Here is a 25,394-nt window from a genome sequence, read left to right on the forward strand (position 1 = left end):
AGTTTGCGTAACTTAACCAATTTGGTTCCACTTCGACGTTGGCACTGTACTTAAATGTTAAACAGTAATTACTAATTAACGAAGATGTTATCTGATTTTCCTGGCATGTTAATTAGTGATGGTTCTTCACGTTTATGAGCGAGTGTGTACTTAAATGTCATTGCTGCTTCGCTTGACTGCACTGCAACGCTGCCTCCTCCAAGGGTGCGGTGGGCACAATAAGGGAACACTGTATCAACATCCGTGGCCCCAGATTATTCAGCGTCCTACCAGAAGATATCAGGAAACCCTACTGGAACAAGTGTAGAAGTCTTCAAGAGGAAACTGGACAAGCATCTTCACCAGGTGCTCGATCAACCAGGCTGTGATGAGTGTGGGGCAGCGGACCTCCAGCAGCAACAGCCTGGCTGACTAGACTAGCACCAGACGAGCCTGGCCTGTGGTCGGACTCCGGGAATTGAAAGACTCTAGATACTTATCACAGGTATATCAAAGATAACACCTTGGTTATATATACACAAATAACCCGCACTTATGGGAGAGAGGCTTATGACAACGTTTCGGTCCGACTTTGACCATTTGCAAGTCACATTCGTGTGTTAATGGGACTTGTAAAAGGTCCAAGTCGGACCGAAACGTCGTCATACTCTCCCATGGGCGGGTTATTTCTATATTGTTCTAGTCACAGTATTGTGCCATTTTGTTCTTCATCTTTGTTATGTACTCTCCATACAAGGGATTGCAACTCACCTTTGCAGCAACCCTGATGGAATCCCGTTCTCAAGGGACTAATTGATTCTTACGGGTTTTGCGCTTCTCTATGAATATGACGTGAAATCCAGAATGATGATCTAGGATCATATGTGGTACCTAAGTTCATACTGCAACATGCATGTAGTTAACTGTGTGGTACCTAAGTTCATACTGCAACATGCATGTAGTTAACTGTGTGGTACCTAAGTTCATACTGCAACATGCATGTAGTTAACTGTGTGGTACCTAAGTTCATACTGCAACATGCATGTAGTTAACTGTGTGGTTCCTAAGTTCATACTGCAACATGCATGTAGTTAACTGTGTGGTACCTAAGTTCATACTGCAACATGCATGTAGTTAACTGTGTGGTACCTAAGTTCATACTGCAACATGCATGTAGTTAACTGTGTGGTACCTAAGTTCATACTGCAACATGCATGTAGTTAACTGTGTGGTACCTAAGTTCATACTGCAACATGCATGTAGTTAACTGTGTGGTTCCTAAGTTCATACTGCAACATGCATGTAGTTAACTGTGTGGTACCTAAGTTCATACTGCAACATGCATGTAGTTAACTGTGTGGTTCCTAGGTTCATACTGCAACATGCATGTAGTTAACTGTGTGGTACCTAAGTTCATACTGCAACATGCATGTAGTTAACTGTGTGGTCCCTAAGTTCATACTGCAACATGCATGTAGTTAACTGTGTGGTACCTAAGTTCATACTGCAACATGCATGTAGTTAACTGTGTGGTACCTAAGTTCATACTGCAACATGCATGTAGTTAACTGTGTGGTACCTAAGTTCATACTGCAACATGCATGTAGTTAACTGTGTGGTACCTAAGTTCATACTGCAACATGCATGTAGTTAACTGTGTGGTACCTAAGTTCATACTGCAACATGCATGTAGTTAACTGTGTGGTTCCTAAGTTCATACTGCAACATGCATGTAGTTAACTGTGTGGTACCTAAGTTCATACTGCAACATGCATGTAGTTAACTGTGTGGCACCTAAGTTCATACTGCAACATGCATGTAGTTAACTGTGTGGTACCTAAGTTCATACTGCAACATGCATGTAGTTAACTGTGTGGTACCTAAGTTCATACTGCAACATGCATGTAGTTAACTGTGTGGTACCTAAGTTCATACTGCAGCATACATATAGGTTAAATATGTTAATTGTTACCTGTATGTTACATGTAGTCGATTTCGGGGGTCACTGCTCCCTTACCAGGTCACCTGGTTGCTCTCCCGTCGACCAGGCTGTTATGATGCGCTGCATTACTGAAGGGTTCAACTTGCGTAGTTGTTACGAGTTTGGGCGTAACACACGCCGTCTTCAGTGAACTATTAAACAATTGTCACAACTCAAAGTTTGATGTATTATACAAAGTTATGCAGATATACAAAATTATATAGATATAAAAATTGTATATACTAATTTGTTAAGAAGTTTACGGAGGTTTTAAGGTAGATAAAACTGTCAGTTGTGGTGGTGGTGATAGTATTTACTGCTGTTGTCAGTGCCTATCAGCTAGATCAACATAACGTGGCTTCTGGTTAATAGGTGATACACTACTCACATTCACATGGTGAAATAGGAAATGAATTTCCCACATCCACATGGTGAAATAGGTAATGCATTACCCACATCCACATGGTGAAATAGGTAATGCATTACCCACATCCACATTGTGAAATAGGTAATGCATTACCCACATCCACATGGTGAAGTAGGTAATGCATTACCCACATCCACATGGTGAAATAAGTAATGCATTACCCACATCCACATGGTGAAATAAGTAATGCATTTCCCACATCCACATGGTGAAATAAGTAATGCATTTCCCACATCCACATGGTGAAATAAGTAATGCATTTCCCACATCCACATGGTGAAATAGGTAATGCATTTTCCACATCCACATGGTTCCAGTGTACATGACGGAGTTCAAATAAACACCGTAAATTAATTAATTGCAACACCATGTCTAGTCCTGCCTTAGACTGCATGCTGCTAGCATCAACAACCTGATTGATCAGGCATGAACCAGTAGTCATGGTCTGGGACCAGGCTGCAGGGGCCATGAATCTCTGAATAAAAAACAAATACTCAAATGACCACATATATTTTCTGGGTGGAGACGGTAAATGCATCCTGAATGTACATAGAGGTTTTTGAGACCCACCTGGTGCCTACGTCTACTCTAGACTGCGTGCTGCTAGGACCAACAGCCAGATTATTCAGGCAATCATCTAGGAGGCGTGGTCACAGGGGGGTGATAGTGATCAGTGTTTAGGTGATTGTTATAAGTGGCTTGTTGACACGTCCATCGAGTGAAGCAAACTTTCAAGCGGTATAAATTAAGTCTTCCAGTGGGCCACTGAAATCGCTATGACTTTCATTAGACAGATTTAAGATGCTTCACTGTAGATAAATGCAGGAAATAGACTGAAATGGAGCATAAGGCAAACTCAAATCATTAAACAGAGCAAAAGTAAAATGTTCGAGATTTGGGTGTGACGATGTCAGAGGATCTCACATTCAGGGTTCACAACAATGTTGCTGTCACTACCGCAAGGAAAATGATAGACTGGATGGTGCAAAATATATCCGAGAAAATGCAGGCACGAGAAATGTACACTAAGAGATCTGAATAAGTGTAAAGGGGCCAAGACACTACTCCCTTTGCTCATACAAAAGGGAAATTAACAACAAACCCCTCGCTTCCTCTCAGAGGAATTTCAAAGTTCGTCAATGGTTGATCAACCAGGCTGTAGTGCGTACGTTGAACTACATACAGGTGTCACAACAGCCTTGTTGATCAGGTCAGCAAGCGTGAGGCCCGGTCTGGGACAGGCTATCAGGGCATTCACACCGAAATAGACGAAAGGTAGACTTTTTATGCGTGCATGTGCGCGTGGTTATGCCTATGTGGAAAGTCCTGGTCATGGACCGGGCCAAAGGGGCGTTGATCCGCAAAACACCCTCCAGGTAGACCCCAGGTACGTGGTAGACCGATCTGGAGTCTTGGAGAGTGTTCCATGAGTCAACGCCCTCGTGACCCGATCCCAGACCAGGCCTCTCAGTGGATGGTTTGACCAACCAGGCTGCTGGTGCTAGCCGCACGAAGTTCAAGATCAATACCACAGCTCAGCTGATCAGGAATTGACTTAAGAGACATGTCCAGTTCTTGAAGACATCCAGGGATCTATTAGTAATCCCCCTTGTGTATGAAGGAAAGACGTTGGTTCCTTCACACTTGTTGAGTTTTCTCTAAGTACAGTATACTCACTGCACCCAGGCTTTTCATTGGGGGCATTTTGCACCGTCTGCGAAGCCTCTTACTTTCATGGGAAATGACGTGTGCGCGTTCAGATTTGGGACCAATCCTTTCAGAATTTTCCGGTTGTATTTTTTTTAGTGTATCTCGCCTACGTTCCAGACAATACAAATAAAGGGATTTTAAAGGTTCCCAATAATTTAGTTGCTTAACTGAAGATATGCGAACAGTGAAGGTTCTCCGCACACAGTCTGACTGCAAAATTGGTTATAACTGACCTTAATTTTTAAAAGGGTGGACCGGTAAGCCAGCGGAAGGCCTGTGTCAGATGACCAAAAGCTTCAGTGGCGGGTCATCATCTAAGTCCCGTGTCAGGAGACACTTGTCCTGTTTCCTGACGAACCTTATCTAACCTAATTCTCCAGCCTAAAGAGTAACATCATTGGCGCGGCATCCCTTGTTTTGAAGTTCTGTGATGCCATTTTCCTTGCGATTGTGATAATGACACTGTTGTAATCTTTAAAGGTGAGATTTGACATGGTCACTCCACGGTTGTCTTACGCTCTATTGAGTGATTCAGATTTGATTTATGCTTCTTTCCTGACTTTATTTCTTCAAGCTCTCCATAACGCAGTAACTGAAACTTATCCTCATTGAACATCATATTGTTTTACGTGGCACGCTGGAAGACTTTGTTTATATTAGTTTGGAAGTTCGCTGTGTCCTCAATGGATGCCATTAACACAAATTCTAGCATCGTCTGTAAAGGATGTTACGGTGCTATGATTTGTGTGTCTGTCGTATGTGAGAAAGAGAATAGGTTGTTGTGATGTTAAGTTGGTGCCTCACCCTCTGTGGTTGGTATCCCACCATAGATATTTGTTGTGGTTATGTTGTTAGGTTGGTGCTTCACCATCCATGGTGGTTTTAATAATGTTGGGTTGGTACCTCACCATCCATGTTTGTTGCGGTAATGTTTTAAGATTGGTACATCACCATCCATGATTGTTGTGGTAATGTAAGATTGGTACCTCACTATCCATGGTTGCTCCACCAGCTCAATGACTTTAAAAATATCGTTGGCGTTGTGTATCGATCCCCTAGTAGCACAACCCTGCGCTCCACACCACCACCACCACTGACTCCCCAGTCCCCCACGCACTCACTTGCACGCACTCACATGCTGTAAGAGTTAAGAGGTGAGGCCGGCAGTATGACTATACCCTGCAAACAATGACCCTGTTAGTCATTGAAACTGAAACCTTGGGTAGCTTCAAACATAGGCTAGATAAATACACGAGTGAGAGGGGTTGGATTTGAGTGGGTCTTGCACACGAGTAAATAGGTTTATCAAAGCTTATTGCTTGAGTATTATTGAAAATGGGTTGGCAGAAAGTTTTGTTAGTAATTTGAGTTTAAGGAGGACCTGCCTGGTATGGGCCAGTAGGTCTGCTGCAGTGCTCCCTTTTTTTTACATTCTCATTTAAGTTCACGCATGCAGATGCGAGGTCGCTCAGTTAACAGCCCAGTTGGTCCTTCGAGTTGCTAGTTCTGTGCAGGTTTTCCTCTCCTTACCAAAGTCTTGTAATAAATTCTGCTCTATTCGATATTCACTCTGGCGTCTGTTATCGATTTCCTCGCAACCTTCCTTATCGTTCTCCCTGAGCAGGTTTCCGTATCTCTTCATTCTTATTACTTGGTCCATGAGAGTCGTCTGCCTTCTAATGTAACTGTGCAGTCAGTAAATCGGATTGTTTTCTCTTTGTTTGCGGTTTAGTTTATCAGCATCCTTTTGAGAGCCCTTCTTGATCCCTGTGTATTAGTTCCTTGAGGTTTTTTTTTATATTCTTGTATGAAAAAAGACACTTATGTGCAGTTTAGGATTTTATTTAGAGGAAACGTTTCCTCTAATAAAAGTCCTGAACTGTACACGTCTTTTTCCACATCTTGTCGGTATCACCATACCATTTTTCATATTCTCTTATGTTTTTTTGTGGTTTCTCTGCACTGTTTAATCATGTGTTTCTTTGTTCTTTTCTTTCGGGTTAATGGATAATTTCTCACTTCCTGGATTGTGTAAAGAAGCCCAGTATTGAACAAGAAAAAAAAAGGTCACAATACCCTGAGTGGAACAATACACAAATATGTTACTATTTAAAGGTCCAAATTGGACCGTAACATCATAAGTCTGTCTCATATGTGCAGGTTATTGTATTGAAGCCCAGTATTTCTTGTAGGTTTCGTCAGTCTAGTTTCTCTCTCATTGTTTCATTTTCGAATATTCAGTCTGTCATCGTGTCATGGTCTCTCTCTTCAAGGTGCTTTGTCAGCCCTCACTGATCCCTCTTATTAAGAGGCATCTGAGGGAGGTTTTGGTGTTCATGGTGTGCTGATAAATGGTTGGTGTAGTGTATGGTGTGTTGGTGGGTGTCTTGTGTGTGTCTGGGTTTCGTACGTGTATGTACCTGGATTTATCAGTGGATCCGAGAACTCTTTGCCACACTCAAACACCACTTTACTGATTTGCCTGACTGAAATGTTTGTTTGGGTTGGTTGCAGCATGATTATCCTTCATGACTACAGTTCTGTAAGCCCCCCTCTCCGTGTGTTGCAAAAGCTGTGTGGCTGGTGGCTAGTTTCTGTCGTTATATGTCCTGTAATAATCATGTCTTGCTGGGATCAAGGACGCATCATGGTGATTATGAGAGTTATTTGGTCCACTGTCATGAAGTGTTAACTGTGGTATAAGAATCGAACTATATCATGAAGGTTAGAGGGAAAGAGAGACGAAAATATTCATTAAGGACGTTTTCTTCTTGTGAGCTCGATCACTTGAAGTGATCAAGGTCACAGAACTGAATCGTCTTCCTACTCTTGGGTTGTCTGCATTGACTTCCTTGCTGCTACCTATATCGTGAAAGAAACTGTGTAAGAATTACTATGGATGGAAGCATTGGCCTTGCGAGGACGGTGGTCATCGTCTTTAGTGTTGCTTACCTCCTTGTTTACATGTGTGCTCATCTAAGCCGTGACCACACGTGCAGTGCTCACACACGCAAGAACACTGGAGGAGATCAGATGTACTCTGGTGAACGTAATTCATCATGGAATTTTGCGTAATGGGCAATTTGCTGTTTGTAGAACTTGTGACATATGAACTGTTAGTTATGGGAAGGAATGCTTCTGCTGGTGGTGAGACTACCTACCTTTTGGCTACTCGTACTCACCTGATTGTGGCTGTAGGGGTAGATTCATAGCTCCTGGTCTCGCCTCTTTACTGGTCGCTACTAGGTTCTCTCTCCCTGCTCCATGAACTTTATCATACCTCATCTTAAAACTATGTATGGTTTCTGCTTTCACTACATCACTTTCCAGACTATTCCACTTCCTGACAACTCGATGACTGAAGAAATGCTTCCTAACATCGCTTTCACTCGTCTGAGTCTTCAACTTCCAATTGTGACCCCTTGTTTCTGTGTCCCATCTCTGGAACATCATGTCTTTGTCCACTTTGTCAATTCCTCGCAGTATTTTATATGTCGTTATCATGCCTTCCCTAACCCTCCTGTCTTCCAGTGTCGTCAGGCCGATTTCCCTTAACCATTTTTCGTAGGACATTTACCCTTAGCTGTGGACTAGTCTTGTTTCAAACTTTTGTACTTTCTCCAATTTCTTGACGTGCTTGGCCAGGTGTGGGTTCCAAACCGGTGCTGATACTCCAGTATGAGCCTGATGTACATGGTGTACAGTCTTGAACGATTCCTTACTGAGGTACCTGAACACTATTCTTAGGTTTGGCAGGCACCCATATGCTACAGCAGTTATCTGGTTGATGTGCGCTTCAGGAGATGTGCTCGGTATTGTACTCACCTCAGGATCCTTTTCCTTGAGTGAGGGTTTTGCTGTCTTTGGCCACTTAGCCTATACTCTGTCTGCGGACTTCTTTACCCTTCCCTGATCTTCATGACTTTGCATGCATTTGGCGTAGTTAAATTCGAGGAGCCAGTTGCAGGACCAGGCTTGTAGCCTGTCCAGGTCTCTTTGTAGTTCTGCCTGATCCTCATCTGATTTAATTCTCTTCATTAACCTCACATCTGAAAACTGGGACACTTCTGAGTCTATCCCTTCCGTTATGTCATTCACATATACCAAAAACAGCACTGGTCCTAGGAACCCCGCTCGTCACAGGCGCCCACTCTGACATCTCGTCACGTACCATGACTCGTTGTTGCCTCCCTGTCAGGTATTCTCTCATACATTGCAGTGCCTTTTCCTGTTATGCGTGCCTGAGCCTCTTGCTTTTGCACTTATCTCGTGTGAGGAACTATGCAATCCAAGAAAGTGCCACCCCCGTCTCTATCTGTTATCTTTCGTTTCCTTGTCATAAAACTCTAGTAGGTTTGTGACACAGGATTTCCCTTCCCTGAAACCGTGCTGGTTGTCGTTTATAACCTTGTGTCTTTCTAGGTGCTCCACCACTCTCCTGATAATCTTTTCCATGACTTTGCATATTATGCATGTCAGTGACACTGGTCCGTAGTTTAATGCCTCGTGTCTGTCTCCTTTCTTAAAAATTGGGACTACATTTATCATCTTTCATACCTCAGGTAGTTGCCCAGTTTCAATGGATGTGCTGAAGATTTTTGTTAGCGGCACACACACAGCGTCTCTGCACCCTCTCTAAGGTCCCACGGAGAGATGTTTTCCGGTCCCACCGCCTTTGAGGTATCAAATTCACAAAGCAGTTTCTTCACCACCACCTCGTTTGTGTGTATATCGTCCAGCATTTGTTGGTGTACCCCCCCCCCCAAAAAAAAAAAAAAAAAAAATCTGACTTCCCAAAGCCCTTGCTGTCTCCACTGTGAATGCTTCTTTAAATTTCATGTTGAACTTTTCACATACTTCTTAGTCGTTTCTTTTGAAGTCCCCACCTTCCTTCCTCAGCCTGATTACCTGGTCCTTGACTGTTGTTTTCCTCCTGATGTGGCTATACAACAGCTTCGGGACAGACTTGACTTTCGATGCTATGTCTTTTTCGTACTGTCACTGGGCTTCCTTCCTTATCTGTGCATATTTGTTTCTGGCCCTTCAACTTATCTCTCTATTTTCCTGGGTTCTTTGTCTTCTGTACTTTTTCCATTCTCTAACGCACTTGATTTTTTGCCTCCCTACACTTTTGGGTGAACCAAGAGTTCGTTCTGATCTTCCCATTATTTCTGTTGCCCTTGAGAACAAGCCTCTCCTGACATAACTACTTACGAAGTACAAAAAAAAAATAAACCTTGAAAACATAACGATGTAATTTGTACATTCAGAGGTGGTAATGAAATTATATTGAAGAGTTAAAGGATTTCCAGCACCTCCCTTTGAATACCAGTTGTGTTGTCAACATTGAACTGAACACATTCCTTTAAAACGTAAGCGATTAGCCGGGTTGTGATAACTTGAAGTGCGAGCTACAAGCACCAACAGTCACTGTGATCATAGATCCAGGTCAGGAGAAAAAATGTTCCAGGAACCAAATCAAAATAAATTATATCAGTGATAAGTCTACAATATATTCCCAACTAGTATGATCAGTCAGGCTGTTTGTGTTAGCAGAACCTAATCCAGAAGTTAGCAACGTAACCCAACTCATTAGGAATATTTTTATAATATAATAATATTGAATGGCAAGCGATAAAACCTTATGGGGCAAATAAAAGTTCTAAAGAATGGAAGATCAGGCTTGATCCGAGCAGAAAGAGGGGTAGCTCCAGTTCCTTGGATTAAGTGTATTTCAGCAGCATAGGAATGATGGGGAAGCCTAGAAACCCGGCAAGCTGCTCTTGAAGCTGTGACTGAAGGAACAATGGTGAGTGTAACAATGACGAGCCACCACACATTAATGTCCTCAAACCTGGTCTGCTATAAGAGTATTGAAGGAGACCATTGTTAGGTCTCAGTGTGTGTACCTGCACGGTTTATCTCCTGTTTATAAATCTGGAGGGTTTTATCTTCTGTGTTTGTAAACCTGGAGGGTTTTATCTTGTGTGTTTGTAAACCTGGAGGGTTTTATCTTGTACTTATAAACCTGGAGGGTTTCATCTTGTGTTTGTAAACTTGGAGGATTTATTTCTTTATAAATCTCGGTTTGTAGATCTGGACGTTGTGTTTGTAGACCTGGATGTTTTATGTATATGTAGACCTGGCTGTTTTATCTCGTGTGTTTGTAAACCTGAATGTTTCATCTCGTGTGTTTGTAAACCTGGATGTTTCATCTCGTGTGTTTGTAAACCTGGATGTTTCATCTCGTGTGTTTGTAAACCTGAATGTTTCATCTCGTGTTTGTAAACCTGGATGTTTCATCTCGTGTGTTTGTAAACCTGGATGTTTCATCTCGTGTGTTTGTAAACCTGGATGTTTCATCTCGTGTGTTTGTAATGTGTTAATGTATGAGTGTTGATTGTACTGCCTCCCCCGTGCCTACTGTCTCTCAATACTTGTGCCTCTATTGTGAAGACTGTGTTCCCCAGGGGTCCACATTGATCCTCCTGGCTGAATTCATGCGTCTGAGAACCTCTGGTTAACAGTGTTATATTGGCCCAGGAAAACCTCTGGATAGCAGTATTATACTGGCCCTGGAGAACCTCCAGTTAAGTGTTTTGGACAGTGTACATCACATGATGTGACCATTACTGTTTACAAGATGGTCCTGTGAGCCAGGTGAAGAGCTCGGTCATAGGGCCAAAAATTCCCGATACCAGGTCAGCCTGGGACCAAGACCCTGAGTCAGGAGTCAGTTTTCCTGTTTCCTGACTTCTGCTTAACCTAATCTATGTCAAGAAATAGTTTCTTGTTTCCTGACGATACAGAATGCTACTAGCAGCTGGTTACTGCTGTATCGGCTCTGTAGAGCCGCTTAGGTTACTAGTGTTATACTAGTACTGGACACGGTAGTGAAATATGGCGCGATGCCACCGTAGAGTTTATATGGTTGAGAAAGTGTAGTCTGCTTACCTACCTATATACCTTAGTAACATTCTTTTTCTACCCATTTAATTTGCTACCCATTTAGTATTGTTCACGTGAAAGGCTAAACCCATGTGAGTATTTCAGCACAAGGAGCAGGGGCGGCTGGATCCTCTGTCTGCTAAGTACGAGAAAGATGCGATACCCTCCCTTAGAACGAAACAGATTACCTCCTATTTCCCAAGCACCGTGTGATCTCTACGGGTGTAAATATGTAATTTATTATTATTTTAACAGTAATTGTGCCCACCTAGTTTATTATATCTGAGTGATGATGGTCTGATCACAAAGAGTGTTGGTGCAAACAGTTTGCCGTTAGCTTAGGCACTGCAGTTGCTGTTACTCTCTAATAATTTGCTTCAGCATGCCAAGTTCAATTTTCAAAAGAAATTGTCTTTGTAGGTTTGGCTCCTTGCACTTACTGAATTATGTTAGTGTACCTGTTAAACCCGTGCTTTCAGTGAGTCTCATTGTTTTTCTCAGTCTGTGTGTGTGTGTGTGTGTGTGTGTGTGTGTGTGTGTGTGTGTGTGTGTGTGTGTGTGTGTGTGTGTGTGTGTGTGTGTGTCAGCGCTTCAGTGCGTGTGTCAGCTCTTCAGTATGTGTATCAGCGCTATGATACGTGTGTCAGCGCTTCAGTACTTGTGTCAGCGTTTCAGTACGTGTGTCAACGGTCCAATACGTGTGTCAACGGTCCAATACGTGTGTCAACGGTCCAATGCGTGTGTCAGGGTGTCGGTGCATTTGTCTGCTCTTCGGTGCTTGTATCAAATGAGTCATTGCTTCAGTGAGTGTCATTGCTTCACTGTCATTGCTTCAGTGAGTGTCAGTATTTCAGCGAGTGTTACAAGATGGACAGGTTGGTAGTGGAAAGGTTTCCGGAGCAGGTGCTGGAGAGTCCACGTTCCCAGGTACATTCCCAGCACCCTGAATGGCGAGCTACATAAACCACGGTTTAATTGAACTCTCATGGGGTGTGTGTGTGTGTGTGTGTTTTATTGCATTAAGTCTGGTTTCTGCATTTAGGTACCAGTGATTTAATTGCAGTGGCGGTTTTAACCTGCTTTTGCAAATCCTGGCATGATGGAAAATGGTTCTCTAACGAGTTTTTTTTTTTTTTTTTTAAGGTGAGAGTATTTGAGTTCATGGTCATCGTGTATAATGCCCGAAGCTCCACATTCTCTCTTCTGGACGAGCTAGGAAATGATTGAAGAGCTAAATTGTTAGAACAGGAATATGATACCACAAAAATTATTATCCATCAGCGTCCCCTCTTCCTTATTTAGTCTAATTGCTTTCTCCTTCACAGTTGTTTATTTTTATGTGCTTCTGGAGTAACTTTGCCCCTGTTATGGTCTTTGATGCTATGGTAGGGTCAAATTGTCTTTGAGTGCTTTCTCTCTCTCCCTCTGACACACACACACACACACATGCGGTTGTTTAGCGCACACACAAGCGGTTGTTTAGCGCGCGCGCGCGCACACACACACACACGCAGTTGTTTACCACACACACACACACACACACACACACACACACACACACACACACACGCGGTTGTTTTGTGCGCGCGCGCACACATGCGGTTTAGTGCACACACACACGCGGTTGTTTAGCACACACACACACGTGGTTGTTGAGCACACATACACACACGTGGTTGTTGAGCACACATACACACACGTGGTTGTTGAGCACACATACACACACGTGGTTGTTGAGCACACATACACACACGTGGTTGTTGAGCGCACACACACACACGTGGTTGTTGAGCGCGCGCACACACACACACGTGGTTGTTGAGCACACACACACACGTGGTTGTGCACACATACACGTGGTTGTTGAGCACACACACGTGGTTGAGCACACATACACACACGTGGTTGTTTAGCACACATACGCACACGTGGTTGTTGTGCACACATAAACACGCGGTTGTTTTAACACACACACACACACACACACGTGGTTGTTTTGTACACACATACACGCGGTTTTGCACCTTATCTACAGAAATAAAGGGACTTCGCAACAGATCTCTAGGTGTTTTCAAAGGAGAACTTGCGTTCCTCCATTTCGTTCCTAGACAGCTATTGGAGCCTACGTTGATCTACGTGCGGCTGGCATTGATAGCTTGGTCGATGAGGCTAGTAACAAGGACTTGGCTGGGACCGGGCCGCGAGGGCAATTATTCTCGAAATTGACTGCAGATAGACGAAGCGGTTAATAGGACAGCCTAGCCTCAGACAAAGCCACGAGGCTAGAACTCTTGAAACTTTTCTCAGGTATATCGCAAGTAGTTGTCAATCATGGGATAACCTCTGACCTCTGGCACAAACTGTGCCAACGTTATACAGTGTAAAAATGTATAGATGTACGTAGGTCTCGTTGTTTGGTTGGTAGTAACATTTAACATTTTATGGGACGTGAAAATTCACCGTGAAATGAACAGTGAACAAAATATTGGAGGCAAAAGTTTAATGATTCAGAAATGTATTCGGTTTTCAGGGGCGCGCGTGTAGGCAACCGCTCTTATTTGTAGGTTATTGTTTGTGAGTGACAAAAATCATCCCACCACCAAAATATAAAAATTCGTACAAATCTCCAGTCTACATCAGAATCATTGGTCAAATTGAATTGTGGTTGTATGTCATGGCTCGCTCACGTGATGGCTGTGTAGCCCTGCGGATTGCTAGCATCAATAGCCTGGTTTACTAGACTGTGGGCAAGGAACTGCTGTGTCATGCTGGGGTGCAGGGATACAAAAACCACTGGAAATGAATCACAAATATGATGGTGCCTTGAGCCATACTCTCCCAGGATCAGTCGTACTGTCTCCCTGGATCAGTCGTACTGTCTCCCTGGATCAGTCGATTGTCTCCTTGGATCAGTCGACTGTCTCCCTGGATCAATCGTACCGTCCCTCGTCCTCTGTTCAGTGGTACCGTCCCTTCTCCTCCGTTCAGTGGTACCGTCGTACTCTCCCCCCCGTTCAGTCGTACTCTCCCCCCCGTTCAGTCGTACTCTCCCCCCCGTTCAGTCGTACTCTCCCCCCCGTTCAGTCGTACTCTCCCCCCCGTTCAGTCGTACTCTCCCCCCCGTTCAGTCATACCCCTCCTCCCCCCCGTTCAGTCATACCCCTCCTCCCCCCCGTTCAGTCATACCCCTCCTCCCCCCCCGTTCAGTCATACCCCTCCTCCCCCCCGTTCAGTCATGTTGTATTGGTTGTCATGGGGGAAGCACATAGGAAATGAGAGCTAAGCAGGTTTCATCCGAGGAAGAGGAGAGTGACTCTCATCTTGGGATGGGTTAACAGTCTTTCTACCACGTTTCAAAGTTCTTCAGTTTACATCACTGTTTACCTAGGTCATTATGTCACTGCCCCCGTGACCTAGTCCCAGACTAGGCCTCCTGCTTGATAGGTCTGATAAGTAATGCTCTTGGTGCTAGCTTCCTGTCCAATATAAGCACCATAGCCCGGCTGGTCAGAAACCAACTTGTTGATTTTAGCAAATTACCTCTGGAAGCAGCTCGGAACTTCTTAATAATTCTCTTTATATAGACTGTCACGATAGTGCTGGAGCAGTTCACAGATAAACACACTTTTCGAAAGGAAGCAGTAGAATTTTTCTTTTTCTTTTGCTTTTAATATGCCTTTGATGGTTTTCAAGAGTTTTCGTTTTCCCGCGACCCGACTCAGGACCAGGTTCGTTTGCTGCTTGCCTAATTAACCAGTCTGTTGCTGCTGGCGGCCCGCTGGCTCACCTGTCTACACAACCAGGTTGATCCGGCACTTTGTAGAGGTATTTGTCTGGTTTCCTCTTGAAGACTCTACTCTTGTTCCGTCACTGTTGATATCTTTTGTTAAGAGGTTAAACAATCGGGGACCATGGATGTTGATACAATTTTTGTCTTGTGCCCACCGCACCCCTGCCTTTCACTGGTGTTATTCTACACTTCATCCCTTATTTGTTACACCAGTATTTTGTTATGGGAGTGTGCAAATTTGGAACTTAACCCTCAAATACCTTCCATGTAAATATTATCATTCCTCTCTCCCACGCTCCAGGGAGTACATATATAAGACTGAGCTGTTTCCAGTAATTTAAATGTTTTATTGGCTCTGGTGTGCCTTGCCCTGAACGGAGCCTCACCACTGAGCAATATTTTAAGTGGGAGAACACAAGGTATTTGAATAGTGTCACCATTGACACTTCAGTTTATCAAGGTTCTCATTACCCGCCCTGTCATTTTCCAGGATGTCTTTACATTTGTCATATTGTGTTCTTTGAAAGAAAGGTCAGCTGACATTATTACATCTAGGTCCTTCACATGTTACTTCCACTCTGTATGGTAATCTTCATGTTTTTTATATAGTGTCCCTCATGAGTTCTTTTTTTCAATATCATAAGTTGTTGGAACTTATCACCGTTGAACGTCATGATGTTCTCCACCGCCTATTTTTATATAGACTTTGCTTGTATCTTCCTACATATTTTTTCGTGTCGTCTACAGAAGACGTTTCGGTCTTCCAAGACCATAATAGTAACCAAAGGTCCCCAGGTGAAGTGAAGTTAGTCCACTTCACCAGGTTCTACACAACACCTGGTCTCGTACAGCACCTGGTCACGGGTGGCAGCTGCCTATTCCCCATACAGGGAGGGACGCTATCTGAATATTGCTTTCCCATCGATCCTTTGTAATTGGCTTTTGTCGGGCCAATTTTTGTGGGATGAACATTTTGTTTATTTTCGTTTTTTGATGGATTGGCCTTTGGCCATCCGGCTCTAGTTCCCTCCACTAGATATTGTTACTCATGGCGGGGTATCTTCCTACCTGTTGTTTCCAGGGTCATTGTCCCTCGCGGCTTGGTCCCACACCAGGCTTTATTGATCGCTTGATCAATCAGGCTGTTGAGTTTAGTAGAACGCACCCCCACATTAGTCGCCACAGCCTAGCTGAGTAGCAATTGACGTAAGAAACTTATCAAATTTGTAATTGGAAACTGCTTTTCTCGTATATATAAAGTGATAAAAATTCTTGGGCTCCTTGCTCTTCATTGACAGTATTTTACACTGCCTGTCGAGACACTTGCTCTCATAATTTCGATGGGCGGATTTAAAACTAAACAAGAATTTTCCTGGTGTAAATTGCGTTGCTTCTTTCTTACCTGCGTCCCAGGGATTCTCACTAATTTAGGTGGTTCTCTGTACATTCTTGAGATCTGTAGAACTTTCCGGTGTGGCAGCCTCTGATTTTGTTTGAAGATTAAATCTCCTACTCAATTCTCCATTTATTGTTTTTTGCACGCATTCTTTGTTACTGTTATATGAGGGAGAGTATCATAGACCAGGTGAAAGAAAAGGTGTTCCAGGAGTATAATAAGAGTACACTGAACATCCGTAGTTCAAGACTTCGTCCTGCTACCAGCAGTGCAGGGTTGTGGGTAGCTACTGAACCGCCCGGGCCGGGGTTTTTAGTTTAAAAAAACCCTGGCCTAACCTGTCGCCTTAACTCAAAAAAAAAATAATTATGTATTATGGGATGGATATAATGATTTATATTACTGTACTATTACTGGATACATTGATACTTAGGGGCATAAATTATTAATGGAATGTAGATCAGTGGTATGAACATTTTGAAATATAAACATCAAACATGTTAGAGAACAGTATTTCAAGCTAGAATATGAAATGAAAATGCATTTTTTCTAAATGTCAAGAAAATCAGCAAAGATTCTGTACAGTATAATTTTTTTTTTTAAGAATTTAATTAAGTAACAGTTTGCAGTATATACGTTACAGATTGACAACCCACAAGTTTATCTTTAAACTAACTAGACTTTATTAGAAGCTGTATGAGAGTGTGTGTGTGCACTTTATGAGTGAAGATTGTTATGTGTTGTTGCGCTTAGAGCAACAAGAAAGCCTGTTAAATTAACACCCTTCAAGGAACAAGGAACAGGAAAACATTCTGCTCAGTCAAATTGCTTCAAGGTTCTTTCTGATATTTATTAAGTTGCTTAATAAACCGCAGAAGGGTTTTTTACTATTTCTTTAAAAGGCATTTCATGGAGCAGCACAACCAACATAACCCGAACCAGCATGGTTTTAGAGCAGGACGATCATGCCTGTCACAGCTGCTGAACCATTATGACAGAATTACGGAGGCCCTGGAAGACGACCAAAACGCAGATGTGATTTACACAGATTTTGGAAAAGGCGTTTGACAGATGCGATCATGGAGTGATAGCGCACAAAATGAAAGCCATGGGCATTACGGGGAAGGTAGCCAGATGGATTTTAGGTTTCCCAACACACAGAACACAAAAAGTAGTAGTGAACAGGTCAAGATCCAGCATCAACGAGGTCAAAAGCTCAGTGCCCCAAGGCACTGTCCTGGCACCTCTGCTGTTTCTCAGCCTCATAGCATAGATAAAAACACCCGGCGCACTTTTGTATCATCATTTGCAGATGACACTAAAATAAGCATGAAAGTCAGTACGGTAGAGGACACTGAAAAAGTACAGGAAGACATAAACAGGGTTTTCGAGTGGGCAGTGAAGAACAACATGACGTTCAATGGTGATAAGTTCCAGCTGCTTAGGTATGGAAAGAATGAAGAACTCAAAAAGAACACTATATACAAAACTCAAGAGGGTCACAAAATATTACTTAAGGAAAACGTAGAAGACTTGGGAATAATTATGTCAGCGGACCTTTGTTTTAAAGACCATAATAAGACAAAGACCACGACAGCCAGGAAGATGACTGGGTGGGTATTGAGAACTTTCAAAACAAAGGAAACAATGCCGATGGTGACACTCTTCAAATTGCTAGTGCTCCCTTACTTAGAATATTGCTCAATGCTGACGGCCCCGCTCAAAGCAGGAGAAATATCGCAGCTGGAACAAATACAGAGATCGTTTACGGCTCACATTGAGCCAGTAAAGCACCTAAACTACTGGGAACGCCTCAAGTCTTGAACATGTATTCATTGGAGCGGAGGAGAGAGTGAGTTACATGATAATATATACCTGGAAAATACTCGAGGGCCTGGTCCCAAATCTGCACACTGCCATAACAACATACTGGAGTGAGAGATATGGGAGGAAGTGTAAAATAAACCCAGTGAGGAGCAGGGGTGCGATGGGGACAATAAGGGAACACTGTATCAACATCCGGGGTCCCAGACTATTCAACATCCTACCAGAAAATATCAGAAACATGGCTGGAACAAGTGTAGAAGCCTTCAAGAGGAAACTGGACAAGTATCTTCACCAGGTGCCAGATAAACCAGGCTGTGATGGACATGTTGGGCAGCAGGCCTCCAGCAGCAACAGCCTGGTTGACCTGGCAAGCATCAGACGAGCCTGGCCCATGGCCGGGCTCAGAGTAGATAAACTCTCGAAACTTTTCAAAGGTATATCAAAGGCAACACAATAAAATATAACATTCATAAGATATTTACACTGAGATATTGACACAAACATTACAGCCTTTTTCTAGATCACATCTCACGTCTTAACACATTCAAATTCACTAACACTTTACAACGTTTCTCAGAACATAACGTATCCACTACTCTCATCCAACTTGCAGTGGTTCCACCAAAACACTTAATACACATATCGGCACTGTCAGTATGAAATGAATTCGTTGATGCAACTGACTGCGAGGGGTAACTCCTTGAACCCTTCACACTAAAGACGCTTGAATGCTTTTTGAAGATATAATGACAGTCAAGAGCGCTTTAATACAGCCATCCGCACTCCATCCCAGGAACTCTGGTACAAGACCGACCAGTGTTGGAAGATCGCGAAGAAATCTCAAGAGGGGCCCAATGTTAGTTCCAATAAGCAAGGTGTGACGCTTTCCAAAGGTGAGGGTGAACTGTGTTGTCTATGAGAGACCAGCTGATGACTGAGTGAGGTCAACCCCCACAGCCCCAACATTGGGTGTGGTGATGTTGACTCACAGTGGTACGCCAGACACCGGCAGGTAAACCAGTGAGCCGATAGTTCACCAAACATTTTCCCCTGCAGAGAGCCAACCACAGTTCTCAAACATAAAATGTAAATGTTACATCCTACTTAAGACAGCTAAATCAAATAATAGTATAAAGTAAGATATTTTCATTTTAGCTAATAATGGAAATTAACTCCAATATAGAATTATGATAAACACAGAATATTAAAGATGCACAATATTAAATTAGCAGATTAGTTCAGACTCAAGAAATCGTAATGACACGATTGCAAACAAACCATACCCCCGGCCGGGATTGAACCCGCGGTCATAGAGTCTCAAAACTCCAGCCCGTCGCGTTAGCCACTAGACCAGCTAGCCACAGTAAGATTCATCCAACTAGGTACCTAGTTGGATGAATCTTATTGTGGCCAGCTGGTCTAGTGGCTAACGCGACGGGCTGGAGTTTTGAGACTCTATGACCGCGGGTTCAATCCCGGCCGGGGGTATGGTTAGATTAGTTCAGAGTCCGCAACATGTGCATACTGTGTTGTGTTTACCAGTCCTCGGTTTTACTTTTAAGGATTCTATTACACCTTACATTTTTTTAGTGTATTACCTAGTCTGTTTCTCAGTTTATTATAAACTTACATGAAAGTAGAGAAGATTCTGATAACTCACAGAGCTTGCTGGAAGACTGCCTAGTTCAAACCTGATACAACAAATTCAGATAAAACCAGAGTGGTAGATTTTTCTGTTTTTGTTTTCACGAGTTTCCACCATTTGGGTCCAGACTATGCAACATCTTATTAGAAGGTATCAGAAATACTACTGGGATAAGTAACTTCACTAGGTGCCAGATCAACCAAGCTCTGATAGATATGTAGGCCAGTGGGCCGCCAGCAGTAACAGCCTGGTTGACCAGGCATATGCACCAGAGGAACCTCGCTTAAGGCCGGGCTCTAGGAGTAGAACTCGCTCAACTCATCACAGGTATATCAGAGATGCTTTTCTGCATACACTGTTATAACGTGTGGTTATTTGAAGTACTGTCACCTTCCTGTCAGCTCTAGCCAGTTTGGCCATTAACCTCTGACCTCCCTCATTAACTCTAGAAACTGTTGTGTGAAAATACCAGGAGATCAGTAATTTCTGAGATGCTCTAACCATGCGTCTGCCACCAAGAATATTTCCAAGGTCAAACTCAATGAGATTTTATTTCTTCCCCGTTCTCATAGTTAATCTGAGCAGCTGAACCTCCTGACCATGTCTGCAGGTTTTTATGCATTGAGGTGCTGCCACACTAGTGTCTGATTATTTACATTAAAGAGTAGGTGTACCAAATTGTGTGTGTGTGTGTGTGTGTGTGTGTGTGTGTGTGTGTGTGTGTGTGTGTGTGTGTGTGTGTGTGTGTGTGTGGAGCAGACTGTGGACTGGACCCTCATTTAAATTATTATTTCTTTTCAAAAAAATCTCGTTAATGTTTGTGAAAATTATACAGAATTCGCTGTTAAGGGCTGTTCTCATTTAATTCTGTTGGATTCTTAAACGTATATTAGTTTAAGCTGCATCAAAGCCCACAGAGACTTTCAATACTGGTGAAATTTGACATATATGTTGATGGCTGCCACCCAAACCAATCTGCGTTTATATTTGAAAATGTAAATTCTGTTCAGTGTGCAAACAGGAGTAGCTTTGCCAGCGGCTGCTGGTGGGCGGGAGGGGGGATGGGGATTTCCTCCTAACAGTGTGGGATTGGGGCTCCAGCTGTATAGTGGTTACTAGTTGTCAAAGGCGCTTGTATATAGACTTGGCATGTTGTGTATGTGTGTGTGTGTGTACACTCGCCTATTTGTATTCACCTATTTGTGGTTAAAGGTGTCAAGTCCCAGCTCCTAGCCACAACTGATTTCACTCTCCTGACTGCTTAAGCCCTGTCATATCTGTTCTTGAAACTGTGTATGGATCCTGTCTCTACCATTTCACTGTGTAGGTCGTTCCACTTCCACCGGTCTAACATCCCTGTGACTTCTAGGTTTTTATCTTCCAGCTGTGCGCTCGTGTACCGGACACTTCCCTCCCACAGACTTGCCCATACTTGCGCTACATATTCCAAGATGGGCCTGGTGAAGGCCATGTATATGATCGTGAATGATTGTTGAGGTTCCTGGGAGCTACCCTGAAATTTGCCAATCTCGCATTTACTACAGCGGTGAACACAAGTGCTGAGCATTCCACTTGATGTATCTCAAGTGAAATGCTCGGCACTTGTGTTCACCTTGAAGTCTTTCTCTTTCATGAAGGTTTTCAATCTTTGTCCCCTGTACTGTTTCAGGTTGTCTTTACCCTTTCCCAATTTTCATAACTTTACATATGCTGGGGTTAAATTCTAATAATTACTTGTCGGAACAATTCATGCAAATTTTCCAGATCCATTTTTTTTTGGTCTTGATCTACAGTCCAACGTAGGCACCACAGCCAAGCTGATCAGTAACTAACTAAAGGAACTTATCATGTTGATAAGTCACGGGAGAGGTGTTGAGTCTTGGTCCTCTACACTTAAGTGTACGTATTTCACACCTGATATTCACTTGGGGTATTTTGCACCGTCTGCCTTGCTTTGTAGAAAGTGATGTTTGTAGATTTGAGACCAGTTCCTCTAGAAAACTGAAAATCCCATGTGACAAGAAGAGACTTCGTAGACTGTGCAAAATGCCTTCAGTAAACAGCAGGGCTTTCTGGTACACCAAGAGAACTCAGTAAGTGTCAGAGGTCCCAGACTCTTCAACGCCCTCCATTTGTGCAAAAGGAAAATTACCAACAAACCTCTCGCTGTCTTCAAAAGGGAATGTGGCAAGTTCTTCCACTCAGTTTTTGATACAGCTGGACTGTGGTTCGTACGTTGGACTGCGTACGGCCAGTCCATCAGGCTTCTTGATCAGGACTTGTCTCAAGCCGGGCCATGGATGTTGGCCACCCCCAGAAATATGCTTCAGGCATATTTTTTCTGCTTTTCAGGAAGTATAAGCTCAAGGGACTTGAAAAAAGAGCACTTCAGCAGGCCTACTGGCCCATGCTAGGCAGGTCCAAGTCACACGGGTCCGCTTAAGAAAGAAGGAGCACTGCTGCAGGCTTTGGGCAATTCCAGAAATTTAGGTGCATGATTTAATTTAATACGGAGATTGAAGCTTGTCTGTACATTCTGCATTTCTGCAATTTAACCTGTAGTTTTTTTTTATATAGGGGCTGTTAGTGTGCAGAAATATACCATCCTAGAAATAAGTGATTGAAAGAGTATGATCATTAGCTTGGCATGTCTCCTAGGTTCTAGTTATCCCACTGAACTTCTCTCTGGACTTCCTGATTGTCCAGGCTATTGTTACCGGAATCTCGCAGGGCTATATAGCCATCACATCTTGGCCTTATCTGGCACCTGTTGAAGGAAGTAGATTTTGAATATGTATGAAACAATCATCATAGAGTGAATGAAAGAAAAAAAAACTCGAAATTTGGAAAGAGCTTCATTCGACATTTTTAGTCCTGTAGTATTAAATGATGTATGAAGTTTCCTTCAAATTTGGGGGGTAAATTATAAATATATGTATATTAATTATCAATGATTTTATTATATAATGTCGTGCCGAATAGGTAAAACTTGCGATTTTGGTTTAAATAGCAACGCTCTTCTTGCCGAATAAGACTAGTAAAAATTTATGTATGCAATAATGTCGCAAAAATCACTCTGAACCTAACGAAAAATATATTTCATTGTTTGTTTATTATTAAAGTATTGTAAACTTATCTAAAATATATTTAGCTGGATTAGGCTAAATTAAATTGCGCTTGTTATAATAAAGTTAGGTAAGCTTCTTAAGGTTCTTTTCGTACAAAATTATTATTTTTTACATTAACATAACTGAAAAAATATATCTTTAAGCGTATAAGAGAAAATTTTAGAAAGGACTTAATTTTAAATGAGTTCTTGCTAATTGACCAGTTTTACCTATCCGGCATGACATATATATATATATATATATATATATATATATATATATATATATATATATATATATATATATATATATATATATATATATATAAACTACGGAGAAGTAAATAAAGCTTGCAGGAAAAATATTGAGATTTCTCCTTGAAGCTGATTGAATATTTAACTTCTAGCACCATATCTAATAAATATGTTTATGTATTTATGTACATGATCTAATATATATGTATAGTATATATTATTTTTTAGCTCTTTTATTACACAAAACAGTACACAAGTTTACAAAGTATATTAATTATATTGGTTTGTTTCAGGCGGAGACTGAGATGCTAGACATCATGACGATAAGAGACACCCGCAAGGACAAGTACGCCAAGGTTCCCAAGGTAAGAGGTAGTACCCTTGTGTCACCCGTGTGGGGATGCAGCAGCTGTGGCCATACTAGTGCTTCTAGTGTTGTCCTCCTTGCTAACTGTACTATGAGTCGCACAGGTGCGTTGCTTCACCTAGGTTCACGCAGGCTCCCTAACATGTGCTTGCTTCATTTCAGAAACTGTGTGTGTGTGCGTGTGTGTGTGTGTGTGTGTGTGCGTGCGTGCGTGCGTGCGTGCGTGTGCACGTAAACATTCGACATGGAGACAGAAGGAATTACAGGGTGAAACCGTTGTTTAATTCGTTCCTTCATGAGGCACTCTTAAACACGTTAATACCTGCTGTGAAGAACTACAGTAGGAAGCCTCAGCCTGTGTTTCTTTCTATCTTTATGTGGCCTTTTTAATGTTATTTATCTCTTCATTATGCCAATAATGTTTGTGTGTGTGTGTAACGTGTGAGAGTATTTTAGTTATTTTATGCGGTGTAATGAGAGGTGTATGACTCCCCAAGAGTTAGCTCTACACAACTTGTTTGTGTTAGGGAAAGGTTCATCTAGGACACTAACTTATACAATGTGTAATTTCTGGTTCTTGTATCTAACAGCTGTGGTGGATATCTTCTGAACAGGAAGACTGTATGTGGACACTGCTGGAGATCATGTTGTCCCCGTCTGTGTTAATATTACTTCGTCTTTTATCAATGTCCCTCGTTTAGTCTCTGTACTATAAATACTGCTTAAGTGTTTTATGTTTTTCTTCGTTCAGTGTTTTCTTTTGTACGTATGACGGGAATAATGAACATCTGTGCTTTTTGCATGTAAAAGTCAATCTTAGAAAAATTCAATATATATATCTGGACAAGGAGCAGATGTTTGAGAATTCGTTGTTTCTTTGAAGACCAGTTAATGACACTTACTTCATTATTCCCAAGGCTATCACTTAAAATCCGGGTATTAAAACTCTCATATACTATTAAATCCAAGTCCCAACTGTTTAAAACAACAACTAAATCGAAATATAATTCATAAAAACTGAGAAAAAAGGCAAGACGCTCAGTGGTGGTGTCAAACTTGACCTGACTCAAGATGCCTGCGACCAAACTACCATTGACCTGATATACCTTCTCAACAAGTCTACCTTCTCGCCCAGTCTACCTCACAATCTGTGTTTTCTCATGACACAAGCTCGCTCGCTCTTCTGTCTCAACTTATCTTTAACCCAAACTACCTATGATCTCTTTTCTCTCACTCAAACTCCCTCTAACTCAAGCTACCTTGTCAGTCTTTCTGTACCAGTTGTTGCATTTGATCGAAACTACCAGTGATCCAAACAACAATCAGGTTAAATACCAAGGACCCAGTCTATCTATTATTTATAAACTAAAGGACCTCCTACCCACGTTCGTAAACCCAAATTCCCCTTAATCCAGTTTGGTTATGCTCTAAGCTTATTATGACTCAAGCTGGTTCAGACCCAAATCTACTTTAACCCAAGGTGGTAAAGACCCAAATCTACTTTAACCCAAGGTGGTAAAGACCCAAATCTACTTTTACCTCAAGCTGGTTCAGACCCAACTCTAACCAAAATTGATTCAGACCCAACTCTAAAAAAAAGCTCGTTCAAACCTTCTCACTTTATTTCTGCTTCAAGTTTTCTTTGATCCAACTTGGTACTGACCCAAATGTGTTTTGATTTAATCAACAAGTGACTGAAGCAGACTTTAACCTCCCATCCCTGGTGTGGTCGTCAGAGCACCGACTTCAGGTCAAGGCAATGTCCTCACGGCTGATGTGCAGGTAAAGTTAAACACACACACACACACACACACACACACACACACACACACACACACACACACACACACACACACACACACACACACACACACACACACACACACACCCCACTATGACATCCGAAATCACCTTTAGATTTAACAGGTCTCATGAAAACACTGGAAGGGAGCGCTGTGTTAGG

The 25,394-nt window shown here is 42.4% G+C and overlaps 1 protein-coding gene across 9 annotated transcripts in view; it reads left to right on the plus strand.

The window, feature by feature from the left end:
• Positions 1–25,394, plus strand: part of Plc21C (Phospholipase C at 21C) — a 613,502-nt gene that overhangs the window by 14,214 nt on the left and 573,894 nt on the right. For all 9 annotated transcript variants that reach the window (XM_070099388.1, XM_070099391.1, XM_070099386.1 and 6 more), the window contains exon 2: positions 23,358–23,429. In XM_070099388.1, coding sequence (XP_069955489.1) covers positions 23,358–23,429 — 72 coding nt within the window. The remainder of the gene's footprint in view (positions 1–23,357; positions 23,430–25,394) is intronic.

This window comes from Cherax quadricarinatus, chromosome 67 (genome assembly GCF_038502225.1).
Source record: "Cherax quadricarinatus isolate ZL_2023a chromosome 67, ASM3850222v1, whole genome shotgun sequence".
NCBI lineage: Eukaryota > Metazoa > Arthropoda > Malacostraca > Decapoda > Parastacidae > Cherax > Cherax quadricarinatus.